Source organism: Cnephaeus nilssonii, assembly GCF_951640355.1.
Source record: "Cnephaeus nilssonii genome assembly, chromosome: 11".
Taxonomy (NCBI): Eukaryota; Metazoa; Chordata; class Mammalia; order Chiroptera; family Vespertilionidae; genus Cnephaeus; species Cnephaeus nilssonii.
The window spans coordinates 33826698-33843726 of record NC_137082.1 but is presented as its reverse complement, the minus strand read 5'-3'; the positions used below and the strand labels follow the sequence as shown (position 1 = coordinate 33843726).

The 17029-nt window shown below is 42.6% G+C and overlaps 1 protein-coding gene across 2 annotated transcripts in view; it reads right to left on the bottom strand.

The window, feature by feature from the left end:
• Positions 1 to 9051, bottom strand: part of ASXL1 (ASXL transcriptional regulator 1) — a 67644-nt gene extending 58593 nt beyond the window's left edge. Inside the window, exons 1-2 of one of the 2 annotated variants that reach the window (XM_079784915.1) lie at positions 8442 to 9051; positions 2748 to 2830 (exon numbers count right to left, since the gene is read on the bottom strand). In XM_079784915.1, the coding sequence (XP_079641041.1) occupies positions 2748 to 2830; positions 8442 to 8498 (140 nt within the window). In that variant the 5' untranslated portion in view covers positions 8499 to 9051. Of the gene's footprint in view, positions 1 to 1456; positions 2693 to 2747; positions 2831 to 8441 lie in introns of those variants that run through there. The other variant, XM_079784916.1, reaches the window with a different exon arrangement.
• Positions 9052 to 17029: the final 7978 nt, after the last annotated feature.

Here is a 17029-nt window from a genome sequence, read left to right as displayed (position 1 = left end):
GTTTTGAAAAAACACATCACCCAATATTTAAATTAAAATTTAATATTAATTAAAAACAAAACCAAGTTTTCTAGCCTCTATATCATGCTCAGAAACTGCCACATAACATTATAAAAACAAAGGCGACATAATGAATGGTGCCATCCCAAGAAAACAAGCACATCTTTTTTGCCCCCTAGTTAAATATTTTCTAATAAGCACACAAACGAACAGTATTTCATTTGCTTTTCCACTGTTGGGAAGAGGGAAGGATGGGTTTTATTCTACATTGATCCTGGAGCAATCACTTAAATTTGAAATACAAACAAAAGTATTTGAAATACAAACAAAAGTAAGTCAAATGGATTTGGTACCCAAGAGTGCTCAAACATTAAACTAAAAACAAGATGGCATAACCCGTCCAGTGTGGCTCAGTGGTTGAGCATCGACCTATGAACCAGGAGGTCGAGGTTCAATTTCAGTCAGGGCACACGCGAGGGTTGCGGACTTGATCCCCGATGTGGGGTGTGCAGGAGGTGGCCAATCAATGATTAGCTCTCATCATGGACATTTCTGTCTCTCTCTCCCTCTTCCTTTCTCTCTGAAATCAATAAAAATATATATTTAAAAAATTAAAATTAAAAAAGATTACAAATTAAATTATTTCATTGTCCCTGCTACAATAGTAGGCTGCAAAACAATGACAATTCAGTGAATGAAAGGCTACTTACTGGATCTTAAAATAGAAAATGTCAAAAATACCAACAACTGCCCATTATTAATCTTAACTGAATTTGGCACTAGCATGTACTTAGTGGTAGGGTTCACTTGTGCACCTTCTCTTTCCCTTCCCCTTAATATATAAATATATTAAGTAAAGCCTCAGCATTTTTTTAGAACTAGCACTAGCAGAATGTTATAAAAAAAACACCCTATTACTTATTCTGCTTTGGAACACACTGGATACTAAGAAAATTTCCACCAAGAACCAATCTCTAAAAGAAACCTTGAGCAGAATCTGGTTTATCAAGTGGGTGTGCTAAAATCTCTGCTACAAGGGGAACGGCATGTTGGCAGAATCTTTCTGTGAACAATGTGACTCCTACAAATTATGCCTCTGTCTACAAATTACAAAGCTGCTCACTCATCACAGCCACCATGACTGCTTCAGAATTCCTATAAGAGCAAGACGAAGCCCGAGCTGGTTTGGCTCAGTGGACAGAGCGTTGGCCTGCGGACTGAAGGGTCCCAGGTTCTATTGCGGTTAAGGGCACATTTTCAGGTTGCGGGCTCGATCCCTTGTAGGAGGCGTGCAGGAGGCAGCCAATCAATGATTCCCTCTCATCATTGATGCTTCTATCTCTCTCTCCCTTCCTATCTGAAATCAATAAAAGTATATTAAAAAAAAAAGTAGCAAGAAGCAGAAACAAGTTAAGTAAGGTTCTTAATCCCATCTGTCCCAAAGGGACTAATTTACCTTCTATAGGCATAGTGGTCCAACAGCAATGCAGACGACAGCATGATGGGAAATAGCCCATAAAAACAAAAATAAAGCACAATCATAACACTACACAATGCATAGGTGCTATTTAAATGAATGTGATCTAGATAATCCTGATCTTCCCCCCACCACACAAAATGTCAACCTGAGAATGTTTGAATTGGTAACTGGAAAGTGAGTATCTTTTAACCGTAAAAGGTCAATTCCAAGAAGCTAAAGCTTAACCAGCAAAAATATATGCTGTTTATTCTGAGTCCCAAGAAGAGACTGTTGAACTCTCTTCTTTCATTTAAAAGAAAACCAGTCATTGGTTTTCATGCCTGCAATTCCTTTTGTGTTTCTAACTTGTTGCTTCTCCAAGAAAACTACATCATAGATTAACAAAATCAAGGTCATAGCATAACAAAAGCAAGGTCACCCCCAATTTACTATATTCATATCATAAATGGTCAGAATCAGTAGGAGGAAAAAAAGGCCCTTGGGTTTATGGTGATGAAACCACCCTTCTTTGATACTGAAACAAAGGACTTCAGAGATACAGTATAGAGAAAAGGGTACTTTTAGACCAATAAAGCCCCATCAGAGTCTACCCCTCCTCTATTATTGAAACTTAAAAACTAGAGTACAAGAAAAAATGTGCAGACTCCTTTTACACAAAAAACAAGCTCCACTGTCAAGATTTAAGGGAGAACAAGGATGGGGAAAGCCACTGGACCTCTGATAAAAAAAAAAAAAAAGGATATTCACACTCCCACCTACACTTGGGAGGACATACAACCTGAAATGGTTCCACATTACTACCAGGCACATGAGTTTGAGTGAGTGAGTGTGAGAGAGTGTGTGTGTGTGTATTACATCGGACTCGACATACGTTACATAGTGGTTATATCACCATCTCCCATTTACTTATTAAAAAAAAAAAAGTTCCGTCATTTCGATGTATGTACATATGTGCTTTATGTTTTTTATTATTTATTTACCACAAGTAAAGGTCAGGAATTGTTATCTTTCTTTTAAATTTTTTTTACTATTTCACTTCATTACTGCTGTGTATGTGCTCCATGTGAGTGACGTAGGTGCTTATGTAGGTGGGTTCCGACTTACGGCGAAAATTGCGTTACATCGCGCTGTAGGAACAGATCTCCGACGTAACCTGAGGACCTACTGTACATATATGTATACACACAAACACGTGGACTTATCATTATATAACTACAGACATATGCCCTATGAAACCCTCCTGTTAAGCAACAAAAGCAATACAAACCTCATTTCCTTTAGTCCTTCTGCTTCTATAACCTGCAGAATCTGTTTTGGTGTCATCGGAGCATCTGAGTAGTTTTCTAGTACCTGAAGAAATACAAATGCTCTGAATTCAGGATACTATTTCCATTACCAATCTACATCAGGGGCTACAGTTCTGCCATGAGGTATCACTGCTGACAATTTAGATATTTCCACAGTTAAAATTACTTCAGAAACCAAGCTGAAACATTCTAATTTTCAATTCTAAAACACATCTTCTTAGCATACATGTTATATGTAGGGCCTCAGCAACGTTGGTTAGTGCTTTACTTGATAATGCTAATATGACTCAACCACAGAATAGGTAGTGTCACACAATAATTTATAAGACAGAAGTGCATTCAGATTTTCTTTCCCAAGGAAGTTTGATTAGTACCCATATTTTTAAATGCTTTTTACCAGTGAGTTGTGAAATTCTGGTGTTAATCGCCACAGCAGATTTTGCCATTTGGCAACATGATGCTATGATTCCACATGGTTGGTGCAAGCAAAACAATGAAACAGAATGTCCCATTTATGTTAGCATCACCTAGAAGTCATAGCAGTAGTTTCTCATAAGCTACTGCAGCTCTTGGACTTTAGGAGGTTGAATTGTTTTAGAAATGTTGTCCTTCTCAGGGAGAAAAAGGCTATCAATATCTTTGTACTGTCTCCACCTGTGCAGGTGCTGAGGTTACTCCAAACCATAATAGCATCTTGCAGTCATTCCACAATGGTAACAACTAAGTACTGCTCTGTCACAAATAAAACATGAAGCAAGAAGCCTGACAGGACTGCTGCTGAAGGTTCCCACTATTACAAGAACACGAGCCCTTAGCACAAAAGTCAAGTTTTGGAGAAGTAGGTGCTCAGATAAACCTCTATTTACCATTACCCCATTCTTAGCTTCTTTCTTTTCAATTTTTACATTCTCCTTCGGTAACATTATCATCTCTCACAGTTACAACTATTACCTAAACTCTGATAACTCCCAAATCCTTTAGCCCATATTCTCCCCAAACTTCAGACTCAAATATTCAGTTCTGTACTAGGCATCCCCCCCTTGATCATCTAATTCATCTCCCCTCCTCCAGTATTCTCCACTTTGGTTGGCAGCCTAATTACCTAATTCAGAAACCTAGCGGTCATCCCTCACTCTCACCTGTCCCCCAGTTCCCACAGCCAGTTTCATACCAGACCCAACACAACAACCCCTTTGCTAATATCCCTGCAGCCAGCCCTGCTTTCCTCAAATCCATTCTTCATTCAATAAATACATGAATACTTCGTACCAGGAACAATGATCAGAATTCATCAGTAAACAAGACCAAATCTCTACTCTCACAGAACTTACCTACTATACTATAGCCTGAGGTCAACCCAACAATCACTTTCTGGCTTTAAAATCTTCAACAGCAACCTAGCTTCCTGAGAATCCACTGGCCCACCAGAATAACAGACAGAACTCAAGTCAAATTCTAGACTTCTAAACTTGGGCAGTCACCTACCCAATCTGAGCCTAGGTTCCCCCAATTATGAAGGAAAGATAGCGGTGTCTTCCTCTCAGAGTTTTTTACAGGTTAGAGATGATGTAAATGCCTACAGTGCCTGGCACAAAGTAGGTGGTCACTGGCCTGGCGTACAAGGCCCTCATAATCTGGTCTCTACCTGTCTCTCTACCTGATTGCCAAACATACTCCACAAACTTTATGTCCCAATAACTAAGTGTAGCTCCACCCAATTCCCACACTCTCCACCCTGCAAATTCTCTCATCCTCCCTCTTCCCCCCTCTCCAAGATTCAGTTTGGGAAGCACCTTCTTCCAGGAAGCCTTCTGTGATCTCTGCCAGGCAGAGTAAATTGTCTTTTCAGTGTCCCCATAGTTTCACAACACATATAATTTATCTTCCAAAGCAGAGCACTTGAGAGGGAAAGGAGGAACTATTCATAATTATGCCTGGACAATAAGCAGGAACCAGAATGTCTGTTTACCATTTACACATCTATAATGGCATTTATGCCTATAGTAAAATTATATTCATGTGTCTAGACCAGTGGTCGGCAAACTCATTAGTCAACAGAGCCAAATATCAACCGTACAACCGATTGAAATTTCTTTTGAGAGCCAAATTTTTTAGACTTAAACTTCTTCTAACGCCACTTCTTCAAAATAGACTCGCCCAGGCCGTGGTATTTTGTGGAAGAGCCACACTGAAGGGGCCAAAGAGCCGCATGTGGCTCGCGAGCCGCAGTTTGCCAACCACTGGTCTAGACTTTACCCATCCCTAGAAGAGCATAAGCCCCTCAAGGGCAAACCTTATCCATCTTTGTATTCCAAGAACTTAAGTACCAAGTTAGGCAGCGTTGACTTAAACCCACAACAAACTCGAGGACAAACTACCAATGTTCACTGTCACAGATCTATTTCTTTGATACTAATTAAGTGGGAGCTGAGCTAGTGAATTTTTGTAGGATAATTTTTTTTTAAGCATGAATCTGAAAAATTAATTACCAATTATTTAAACAACAATTAGGAAGAGCCTGAGAATCTAAGATAGAGGAAACAAAATCTCTAAAAGGAAGTTGCATTAAAAGATACAAAGCATTCACTTTCTTAAAACTATATATACCTCCAGCTTTTAGTATAAGATCAATTCAGCAGTGTTCTATTCCTAGTCTCTGTCTTTCTAGAGCACACTTTAAAGAAAGGGGGGGGGGGGATCTCTCTCCTACTTCAAAGGAGAAAAAAATGTTTGATGTAAGAATGGTCAGTCATGAATCAAAGTGAAAGATAAAGCTGTGCAATGAAGAGTTTCTCAAAGCCAGGGAGAATCCATTTAAGGGCATTCAATCTAAAGGGAAATCCCCTTGGCCATTTCTCCAAAACTGTTCCTAACAAGCAGGAGGATTTACACCCATCCAACCTCTAAAGTCTACCTCTTAAATCTAAAAAAGACAATACTACAAAATGTTTGAAAGAATATCTACTTTTCAACAACATCATTAACATTTGCAAAAATCAATCTTCTGGGGCATACTGCATTCGTCTTTTCTTTCCCACCAAAATAACTTTATCAAAGGGTTCCCAGGCCCTAGCTGGTTTGGCTCAGTGGACAGAGTCGGCCTGCGGACTGATTCCGGTCAAGGGCATATGCCCAGGTTTCTTCGGGCTCAATCCCCAGTAGGGGGCGTGAAGGAGGCAGGCAATTAATGATTCTCTCTCATCATTGATGTTTCTCTCTCTCTCCCTCTCTGAAATCAATAAAAAAAATTTTTTAAAGGTTTCCCAGTATCACTCTCACCATTTGAGCAAGGTCAGAAGCAATAAGAAATGTCCCCGAGCAAGTGCATCTGATTGCCATGGCAAGCACTTAAAATTCACCTGTCCAAAGGGTAGTTAAATCTAATCTACTGCCCTCCCACTTGCGCTTACTCTAGTCAAGCTTCTCTGTCCTGTGTAAGTTCTCACAAGCTCTCCAGCACTCAGTCACAGCAATTTTTTTTTAAAATGAGAGAACCCTGAAAAGTTCCCCCTTACCCACCAAGAAAAATTCTAAACAAAAAACAACAAAAGAATGCAAAATTATGCACCATGTTCCCAAGTGTTGTCTTTCACATTTTTAGGTGCACCAAAAATATGTTCTATTCACATTACTATTTTTTAATGAAGAGCCACAGAAAAGAAAGAGAAAGAACTTATTCAGAAAATCTGGCATAAATTTGAGCTAATGATAAAACAGAAATAGCAACCTGGATACTGCCAAGTTCATATCACAGTAAATTCAAGAACCTAAAGAAGCTTAACAAAATAGTGGACCCCAAATTCCTAAAGTCTTTCAACTAGTAAGAGCCAAACCAACAAAGCTTTGAGACAAGTAGACTTTAGAATTCTGTCAGGACATAAATAACAGGATTTAAAGGTACTTTCACCTACCTCTAACAAGCAAAACTCTGGCAAGCAAATTTCCCTTTGGTGCCCAGAGCCATAAACACCTGTGTAACAGGAACTCAGAGGAGAATTTCAATGAACACCCAAGACTCAACCTGGAGGAGAAAGAGCACATCCTTTTGGCTCTCCGCTACTCTCCTTTAAGCCTAAATTTATTTTCAGGTGAAGCAACACTGGAGGAATCCTGAAAGCTAGCCAAAGCTTCCAGTTTTGATTGAATCAGAAAAAATTAGGAACTTCAAAAGCTTCAAATTGCATATGCCAAAACAAATTAACCGAAGCACAAAAACTTCAGCATACAATTGTTATTTCTGTTCCTTGGGCAACAAATGCCCAGGGAAGACCATCAGGAATGCCAGGGAAAATTCTCCTATAAACCAAATAGCTTTAATTCTTGCAAGTCAACAACTGAGTTTTACAGACTTCAAGCAAGAAAAAGGTGTGGCACAGATCTATACCAAACCCCAATACATAGTCATCTTTTTTACACAACACCTTAGAAGCAGGAACCACACTTCCCAATAAAATAAAAGATTAGAAGGCTGAGCTTCATTCATCATTAAAAGTGAATTATAAGCGATTACATAAAAACTACAGGATGTCAAGAGACAAGATATGCCTATCTGCACTATAACCCTACTCTGTGACAGTTCTGAAGAACTGACATCTCTGAGAGAAATAGAACCCGTTACTGCTGTCATCAGCAACATTTTATAAGAACATGTCCCCAAGTGTTTGTGTTGTGGGTGCAAATTCAAAAGGAAGACATTTCATGTACAAGGCCTCTTGACACTTTGAAAACAAAAAATTCACAGCCCCCCTCACCAGGCAGCTTCAAACACTTCCAATTACTCTCTCCCCTGCTAAGTCCCCTGCGAGCAGTATCTTCAAACAGAACACTTGGTCTTTGTCCAACACTTCATGTATACATGCACCAGGACACTAAGGAATAAAGAACATACACAGGTACATTCTTGGCAAAGGGTAGTCCATTCTCTGCCTACCTCCAGTCCGATTTATGAAGTAAAACACTCTAGTCAGCGTTTCTCAAAGTGTGGTCCTTGGGCCACCTGCATTAGAATCAACCTGGGCAGCGGGTCAAAAGGAAGATATCCAGGCAGTACTCCAGAATCTCAGATTCAGGCCGGCAGTAGGCCTCAGGACGAGCATGCCTAACCACCGCCCCAGGTGTCCCCACAGAAGTTTGAGGGCGACTGCTCGGGGTTCCAGCTAGGAGTAAGCAAGCACTTGCTTCCCTCCACACACCTGGTTTAGATTGGGGAAGCTCAAAATGCCGCTCGCGTCCTTGGAATTGGGGGCGCCTCCTCACCCTGGGAGTCAGACGCACCACCCCACAGCCCACCAGGAAGCGAGGGAGGAGCTTCCGACCCTTCCCGGAAACCTAACTCCCCCCGAGTACAGAAAACAAGCTTCCCCAGACCCCCAGACGCTGCCAAACAGTGGGGGAGGGGAGGCTGGGGCTCCGGCGCCCGGAGGGGGAGGAGCCGGCCGGCCGGCTCGCCCCTCCGCAGGAATTTAGAGGTGGGGGGTTCGGGCAGAAAAAGGCGCCATATCCAACGCGGTGGGGGACCTTTCCCCACCCAACGCCTGGGAGGGTAGTCGATTTCCTAAAGGAAGAGTGACTCCGCCCCTCCCCCTCCCCGTGGGGAGTGCGCGGCGAGCCCACCCCCACGCCCCCCACCGAGCCCCCTCGGCGACCCGCCTCACCAGGCGCGCGGCCTCGGCCCACGTGCGCTCCTTCTTCCTCTTCTGTTTGTCCTTCATCCTCCTCCTCCCCGGCGGCGGCGGCGGCTCCACGCGGGACCTCCGAGCGGGGCGAGCTGGGGCGGCGACGGTGCGGGGCGGTGAAGGCGGCGGCGGCGGCGGGGGGTGCGTGGTGGCGGCGGCGCGAGAGAACTCGGGTGCGGCCGGGGATAGGGGGCGGGCGAGTGGGGACCGGCTGGCGCGAGACCGGCGCGAGGGCGGCGATGGGGGAGGGGTGGCGGCGGCTCCACGCGCCCGCGCTGCGTCAGTCGCCCACGGCGGCGGCGGCTGCTGCCCCACGATCGCTAAGGAATGCGGCGGCTCTGCATAACCACGGGGTCAGAGGTCACGGCTCCGGCCTCTGCTTTCCCGCTCTGCTGAGGTGCCGAGACAGGACTGGAGGTGGGGCAGGAAGGCGAGACGCGGCTTTTCTTTCGGCGCCCGGTTGTGTGAGTGTGTGCCGTGGGTGTGTGTGAGTGTGTGTGCAGAGTGAGGAGGGGGAGTGTGGGGTTTTTTTTTTGAACAAAAACAAACCGAAAGGGCTGCTGGGAATCGTAGTCCCAACTGCCTTTTTGGCCTCCCCCACTCCGGAAGAATATGGCTGCGTGAAACGCTTGGACCACACTTCCCGGCGTGCCCCGCGGTTCGCCTTTCGGCCCTCCTCTCCCTTCCTCTGCCTCTCTCAGACCTCCGTTTGCTAGAGAGACTGCAGATGTTCGGGGAAGGGACAGGGCGGAGTCTCGCGAGGTGCTGGAACTGGCTTGGGGCCTGAGGCATTGTGGGAAGCGATGCTGGAAAGAGGCGGTGGCTGGGCGCCACCAGCCACGTTTAACCCTTTCGGTCCTTCTCGCCGCCGGGCGGGTTAGGGTGGGGATGGAAAATTGATAGCTCCACTCCCAGCACCCACTTTGTGTCTCTACCCGCCCTAGCAGTTCTCACTGACACTTCTCTTAGGTGACAAGAGGCAGGACTTTCCCTTTTGGTCCTCCCCTAAATGACTCATTGCTGCATAATAATGAGACAAAAACACTCATATCAGTAAAACGGTTATTCCACAATTGACAGACCTAGACAGTTCCCCATTTCTTCCTGTGCCTTCATGTCGCTTTATGTTTGCAGAAATTGTATTTGCAGAAGTTGCATTTAGCAGCCTAGAGCGTTGGTGAATTCAGTAATATGGTGACAGGTAGTGTAAAAAATTTGGGTTTGGGGGCCCATACTGCACAGAATGCACTTGAGGCCTTTTTCGAGGCGGTACTCTGGAGAGAACACGGTCCTGCAGTTAAACCGACCTAAACTGGGTCCTGGCTGAGCCATTCCCTGGCTATCAGCCTAAATGTAGGGGCTCAACATGGGCCTCAATTTTCTAATCTACATTAGTCTAGGACCTGACGGCATTGTTGGGTTAATTAAAATGAACATAAAACAACTGGCAGATTGGAAGAGGGTGTGAAGAGGGGCCTTGATATTAGGTCTATATAATTTGGCTCCTGGCATAGAGCAAGTGTTAGCTATTGATACTGCCTGAGATACAATGGGCAATGGTACTTCACCTCTTTGAGCCTTGGTTGCAGAGCATGAAATGAAATGAGGTAGCCAACACACAGGTCTTCTGTTCCCATTTGTTGAATCAATGTCCAGAAACATGCCTAGATTTGGTCCTAAACTGGATTAATGGCCCACTCTTAAGTAATAGGGAGGCAGGGTCAATGGCCACATTTTAAAGGTTTCCCTGGATGAGGAAACACACCCTCCACTCCCTGTGTTAGCACAGGAGAGAGCCAGCGCTGAAAGAAGACTGATAACTGTGCTGCCCAACACCACAGAGTTCAGGGCTCCTGCTTTTTATGTTCGTCACACAGGCTTCCATGTCCAATAAAATCCTGCAAAGTGAATAGACTGTGGGGAGGTGAAATAAGGCATATTTTAAAGTCTCTCCCCATCTAAGTTTACCCCCAAGATGGGGAAAAGGAAGAACAAGCCTATCCACCACCAAAAAAAGTGTTGGCCTGATTTTTTACAAAGGGTGGTTTTGTGTTTGTTTTTAATTTAAAGCTGACACAGTAACCCAATTTGACAAGTCATTTGGCTTGTTCAAACGTTTTCTTGAGTAGCTTCATTTCTCCCCTGCCCCTGACTTCCAAGTAGTAGCAAGAAGATTCATTCTAAAGTGTACATGTTTAGTACAAGCACTGTGGTAGAACAATGTCCTCCCCCACTTAAAACTATCTATACCTTAGTCTCTGGAACCTGTGAATGTTACATTCCATGGCAAAGGATTTTGCCGATGATATTAAGGATCTTAAAATAGAGTGATGACCCTGGGCTATCTGGGAGGGCCAACTATTATCATATGGACCCTTAAAAGCAGAAAAGGAAGGCAGAGAACAATCAGATTCCAAGCTTAAGAGGAACTCAACTTTACCCCCAAGATACAGGGCCTTAAAACAAGCCACTGTTCCTTTGAAGGGAGCCATGAGCCTGGGAATGTAGGCAGCCTCAGAAGTTGATAACCTCTGCCAACAAGTAATAGAACCTCAGTCCTACAACCCCTTGGAAGTGAATTTTGATAACCTGAATGAGCAGGAAGCAGGTTCTCCCCTACCCTAGAGTCTGCAGAAAGGAATACATACTGTCAACACTTGATTTTAGCCTTTTCAGGGTCAAAGCAGAGAACAACCCTCTGGTCAACTTCTGGCCTACAGAAAGTGTGAGATGTAAATGGTGTTGTTTTGAGTGGGTTTGAGCATCGTCCAGATATGCTAAGGTTGTGGGTTCAATCGTCGGTCAGGGCACATACAAGAAGCAACCAATGAATGCATAAATAAGTGGGACAACAAATTGACATTTCTCTATGTCCTCCTTCCTCTCTCTCAAAATCAATAAAAAAATTTTTTAAAAATAACTGGATGTTGTTTTAAGCCACTCTATCTGTGGTAACTTAAAGTAGCAAAAGAAAGATAATACAGGCACAATGAAAAATGCCTTTACTTAACTTACAGCCAGTACTACCTCATTCTCACCATTGGGTCAAGCCATGGGAAAATCCAGATGTGAATATTTCAAGGTCTCTGCCCTTGCAGAATCATACAGAAACTAATTACAACATCATAGTTAAGAGTAAAATGAGCACATGAGTTGGAAAATTGGCTTTAAAGTCAATAAACCTTAAGTAGCTGTGATTTTTTTTTTTAAGCTAATAAGACTCATGAGTCTCTTGTCAGAAGCACCAAAAAACAAACCTATACATTTTTTGGTGTCTGTTTTTATCACAGTGCTTTTATTACAAAGTATCTTTGAAGTCAATAAAGGTGTCACAGGGCAGTGTAAGATAAACAGGACTGATAATCAACCCTGTCCTGTTTGAGATGAGTCACTTTTCAAACTGCACAGTTATGAGCAAAGCACGTATTCAGAAGTCTGAATAACAAATACATCACCAGCAGTCACCAAAGAATTCCCCAAAAGACACACAGACATCCTGAACCTCACTATGAGATAATGTATTGTCACTGGCTTTGAACTAGAGCAGGTCTGGGTTTGAAACTTGCAGTCATTCTCCAGCTGTGTGGCCTTGGTCAAGTTATGAAACTTCTCATTGACTCAGTGCCATCATTTGGACAGCAGGATTCATATTAAACTCCAAGGATGCAATTGGGATTAAATGGAATCTTTGTAAAGCATTTTGTACACAGTAGACACAGTAAATGCTTCAGTGAATCAAGCCCTGGAACCATTTGCCACCCTAACAAATGTTCTCTTTCAATAACTGCATCTTCAGCCCTAGCTGGTTTAGCTCAGTGAATAGAGCGTCGGCCTGCAGACTGAAGGGTCCCAGGTTCGATTCCAGTCAAGGGCATGTACCTTGGTTGCGGGTACATCCCCAGTGGGGGGTGTGCAGGAGGCAGCTGATCAATGTTTCTCATCTCATCGATGTTTCTCTCTCTCCCTCTCCCTTCCACTCTGTAAAAATCAATAAAATAAAATAAAAAAATAAAATAAATAAAAAAATAACTGCATCTTCAAATGAAGTAGAGGTTCAGAGAAGTCAGCTTATCTCCCCTAGGTCCAATATGATTAAATGAGATCACATTTACTAAATTCCCAGCATAGCAGATGATCAACAAATATATATCACTTCTGGCCCCTCATTTCATTTCTGTGTATGATCGTTAGTTTAGTGTCTGTCTCTTGCTAGCATCTTCTTGCATTCATTATCATATCCCCAACATCTGGCACAGTCTTGGCACAAGGTGGGCACTCAGTTGTTGAATGACTGACCTTACTCAATAATTACTTTATTGGACAAAATCCCTGAGGACTAATTTCCCATTGAATGAGCCCTAAAACAGTATTTAGAACCAGACAGAACTGGGAAAGACTGAGGTAGAACTTCAACCAAACATATCCATGCAAGTTGCAAGGGTACTCAGGAATAGAGACTTCACGACCTCACTGTTGTCTTTAGGCACAGTATCTGCTCATGTGATGGACAGCCCTAACTCAGCTTACCTGCCATTCATCATTTAAATACACTCCTGTTTTTTATTCTCCTACGAGGCTGAAAAAGGTGTTTAAATTCCATTTTACTCCTCCAAAATGTTAATAATGGTTATTTCTGAGCTGTGAGACTATGATTGATTTTTTCTTTTTTTTCTCTACAAAGTATTACATTTTTTAATTTTAAAAATTCTCTTTTTCCGTTGACCCACAAAACAGCATTTAGATTAAGGTGGTAGATGTTTTTTGCTTTTTTACACTTGTCTTTATTTTCCAACTCACATGATGAAAAAGATAAAAATTTTAATGCTCAACAGTGTGAGGACATTTTGTTGTTGTTAATCCTCACCAAAGAATATTTTTCCATTGATTTTTAGAGAGAGTGGAGGGGGAGAGATAGAAACATCGATGTGAGAGAGATCGATTGGTTGCCTCCTACACTGGGATTGATCCTGTAACCCAGGTACGTATCCTGGACAGAATCAAACCCAGGACCCTGCCCTAGCTGCTTTGGCTCAGTGGAAAGAGCAATAGCCTGCAGACTGAAGGGTCCCAGTTTGATTCCTGGTTCAGGCACATGTCCGGGTTGTGGGCTCGATCCCCAGTAGGGGGTGAGCAGGAGGCAGCTGATTAATGATTCTCTCTCATCGTTGATGTTTCTCTCTCTCCCTTTCTCTTCCTCTCTGAAATCAATAAAAATATATTTTAAAAAACAACAACAACATAGGACCCTATACACTGAGCCAAACTGGCTAGGGCAGAAAATTTTAAATAATAAATTCTTTTCATTTTACTTTTAAAAATTTGTGGAAACCCTCCCCTCCACCCCCAAGTGGCCTCAAAGGAGCTCGTTTTTGCCAAAAACTGTGGAAAATTACAGCCCCCACATAATTCCTTCAGGTTTTCAGGTAGAGATTTCAGGACTTTACTAAGGAGCTTACCCCACTTTTTAATCTCTCTTAATGCCAGAGATATACAGATGTACTCTTATCTACCATAAATCTCACTGCCTCAACTTAAGCCATTTTCTCTATTCTTTCTCTGTGAGGAAGGAAATAAATGTTAAAGTGCATTTTAACACCAAAATTCTAAAAAGTGATGGTGCTAATGTAATCAGATTATTAGATGGGCTATTTCTTCATTTTCAATGTTTTATGAAAATATTAACTTTTACACCCTGCCCCAAATGGCTTTTCTTCCTTCTCTTCTTTAATTGCTAATGTCTAAATTTGAAGTTAAGGGCTTTCACAGGCCCTAAACCTTGACTGTGGCAACCACCAAGTGAGGCGAGTGAGAAAACTGGCAGGGCCAGTAAAGCAAAGGAACTTGCCCAAGATCACACAAATTGTTGCCAGAGTCAAGATTCAAACCCAAAACTCATTCCAAATTCTTTTTTTTTAAATATATTTTATTGATTTATTACAGTGAGGAAGAGAGAGGGATAGAGAGTTAGAAACATCGATGAGAGAGAAACATGGACCAGCTGCCTCTTGCACACCCCCTACTGGGGATGTGCCCGCAACCAAGGTACATGCCCCTGACCGGAATCGAACCTGGGACCCTTCAGTCCGCAGGCAGACGCTCTATCCACTGAACCAAACCGGTTTCGGCATGGCCCAAATTCTTTCTAAGGCACTGTGGGAGCCAGCCTCCAAAACAGGCCCTGGCATTCACATCTTTTCTAGCCCCCTCCCACTTTAAATAGGGCTAAACTGGAACTGATAGATATTGTGGAAATGGCCATGTATGGCTTCTGGGGCTGTCATAAACGGCATTGCAACGTCTGCCTTGTTCTGTGGATCACATTCTCTGGGGAAAGCCAGCCACCATGGCATGAGGACACTCAAGAAGTCCTATGGATAGGTCCACAGGGCATTGAATTTAATCACTCCACCTTACTGTCAAGCAAACTTTGAAGAAGAGTAATGAGTTGGGACTTGTTCTAGGTATTAAAATGCATTAGATAGTGCAATTTTGACAAAGGAGCAACAGACATATTCAACCTCACAGAGTACAGAAATAGGGCCACGCATATGAGGAATTGTAGTACATAAAGTTAACATTTCAAACTGGTGGAGGAAAGATGAAAGTTAATAAACAGAACAGGACGACTGGGTAGCCATTTGGAAAAGAATTAAGTTGGCACTTACCTCCCTCCTTAAATCTAAATTCCACCTAGATCAAAGATTTATATGTGACGAAAGAAACAATAAAAGTATTGGAAGGGAAAAAAGTGAATATTTTTGTAATCTTGGAACTCGAAGTCTTTCTAAACATGTTGTAACAGTTTTTAAAAATCTAAGAAGTTGACTAAGAGTTAAGATTCCTAATAAACAAGAGTTCTTAAAGTCATTAGGAAACACCTCCATAGGAAGATGGCCAAATAACAATGACCTAAACTGGCAATTAACAAAAGAAGAAACACAAACGGAAATACTTGAAAAGATTTTCAACCTCGTGAGTAATCCTGGAACTACAGATAAAAACAAAATTGAGATGTCATTTTTCATTAGATCAGGCTGGCAAACGTTTAAAAGATCGGCAGAACCCAGTGTTAGCAAAGATGTAAGGAAACAAGGCACAATTTATGCACTGTTGGTGGGAATGCAAATTCATAGTCATTTTGAGAAGCAGTTTAGTAATATGTAACAAAATTATGGGAAAACCCTCTAATAATTCTTTAAATGTTTCTGTATTGTTTCAATGTTCCACCATCAGAATATTTATTCACTGTTTTCCGATTTAGAAATAGCACTTAACTGAACACCTATTATACAGCCTAGAAACTTCATTATCACCTTTATTCCCTTCCTCACCCCTACAAGGAAAGTATTTTCATTAATTCATTTTATAGGAAAGGAGACAATCCAAGGCTCAGAAAGGTTAAGCAACTTGCACTGGGTGTATTTGTACACAGGTCTGGCTGACACAAAGAGCTCTTTCCATATGCTGCACTGTTACTAATAATTAATATTGCTATTAATACTTACATGTCTTTTATTGAGTCCCTATTAAGTGCCAGACACTTGATGGATGTTTCTTTTAATCCTTTCAGCAACCCTGAAGGCAGCAGGGTCAGTATTAACCCTCCTACCAAGGGGCAATAGCTTGCTGCGGGTAATAATGCCAGCCTAGGTTTGTCTTGCTCCAAAAGTCCCTCCTCCATTTTTGCCACATTTCCTACTAATCTAGTGGCATACTGTCTTCACCTGGAGACATTATTTGCCCTGAGGTCTTTGCTTGTCTACATGTCTTCCGATCTCCTTCTTGTAGCTCTCTGGGTTTGACTGTAGTGCTTAAATATAGATTATGCATTTGACCATAATGCAGATGTTTACTTTTACCACGTAGCATTTAAACAAGAATGCTGTGAAGTCTTCGTTTTTCTGCTAACTTTATCACCCAGCTCAGAATTCTTCAGGGTCTCCTCGGGCAGAATAAAACCAAGGCAGCCAGGCTCCTTCAGTCTGGCTCTCATCTGCCTGGGCTGGAAGTTCCCAGGGTGCCCCGGGGCTCCCTTCATTCATGCTCCTGACCACACCCCTCCTGGGTTTTTCAGCTTAATAACCCCGGCACCCAGCAGAACACCTGGCCCAAGGTAGCCTTCAGTAAATACCAGCTGAAGGGAGGAAAAAGGAATGCTCTACCCTCGAAGACACATAGATTTCCACCAGGCAATGTGAAAGAGGCTTTGGAGGCCGAGGGAAACTTAACTGAGCAGCAATGAGGTAAGACTTGAATGAAGGCCACCTGCTTGCAGTCAGTCACCTAGAGACCTGCCTCTCTGCTGTGCTGTCCAGCTTTAAGAAGTGCCTTCACATAATAATCATAACTGCTATCATGTATGGCATGCTCACCACATGCCAGGCACCAGATGCTTTACATATTTTTTTTCTTTCTGTGTTTGTTTATTATGATCCTTATGATTATTATTTACTTTCTATCTCTCTCCATCAGCTCCACACAAGTTCTAGGAGAGCAAAGCTTTTTTCTTTCCTGTTATGTTCAAAACAGTGCCTGGCAAACAGGTGCTCAATAGGTCATCGAATCTT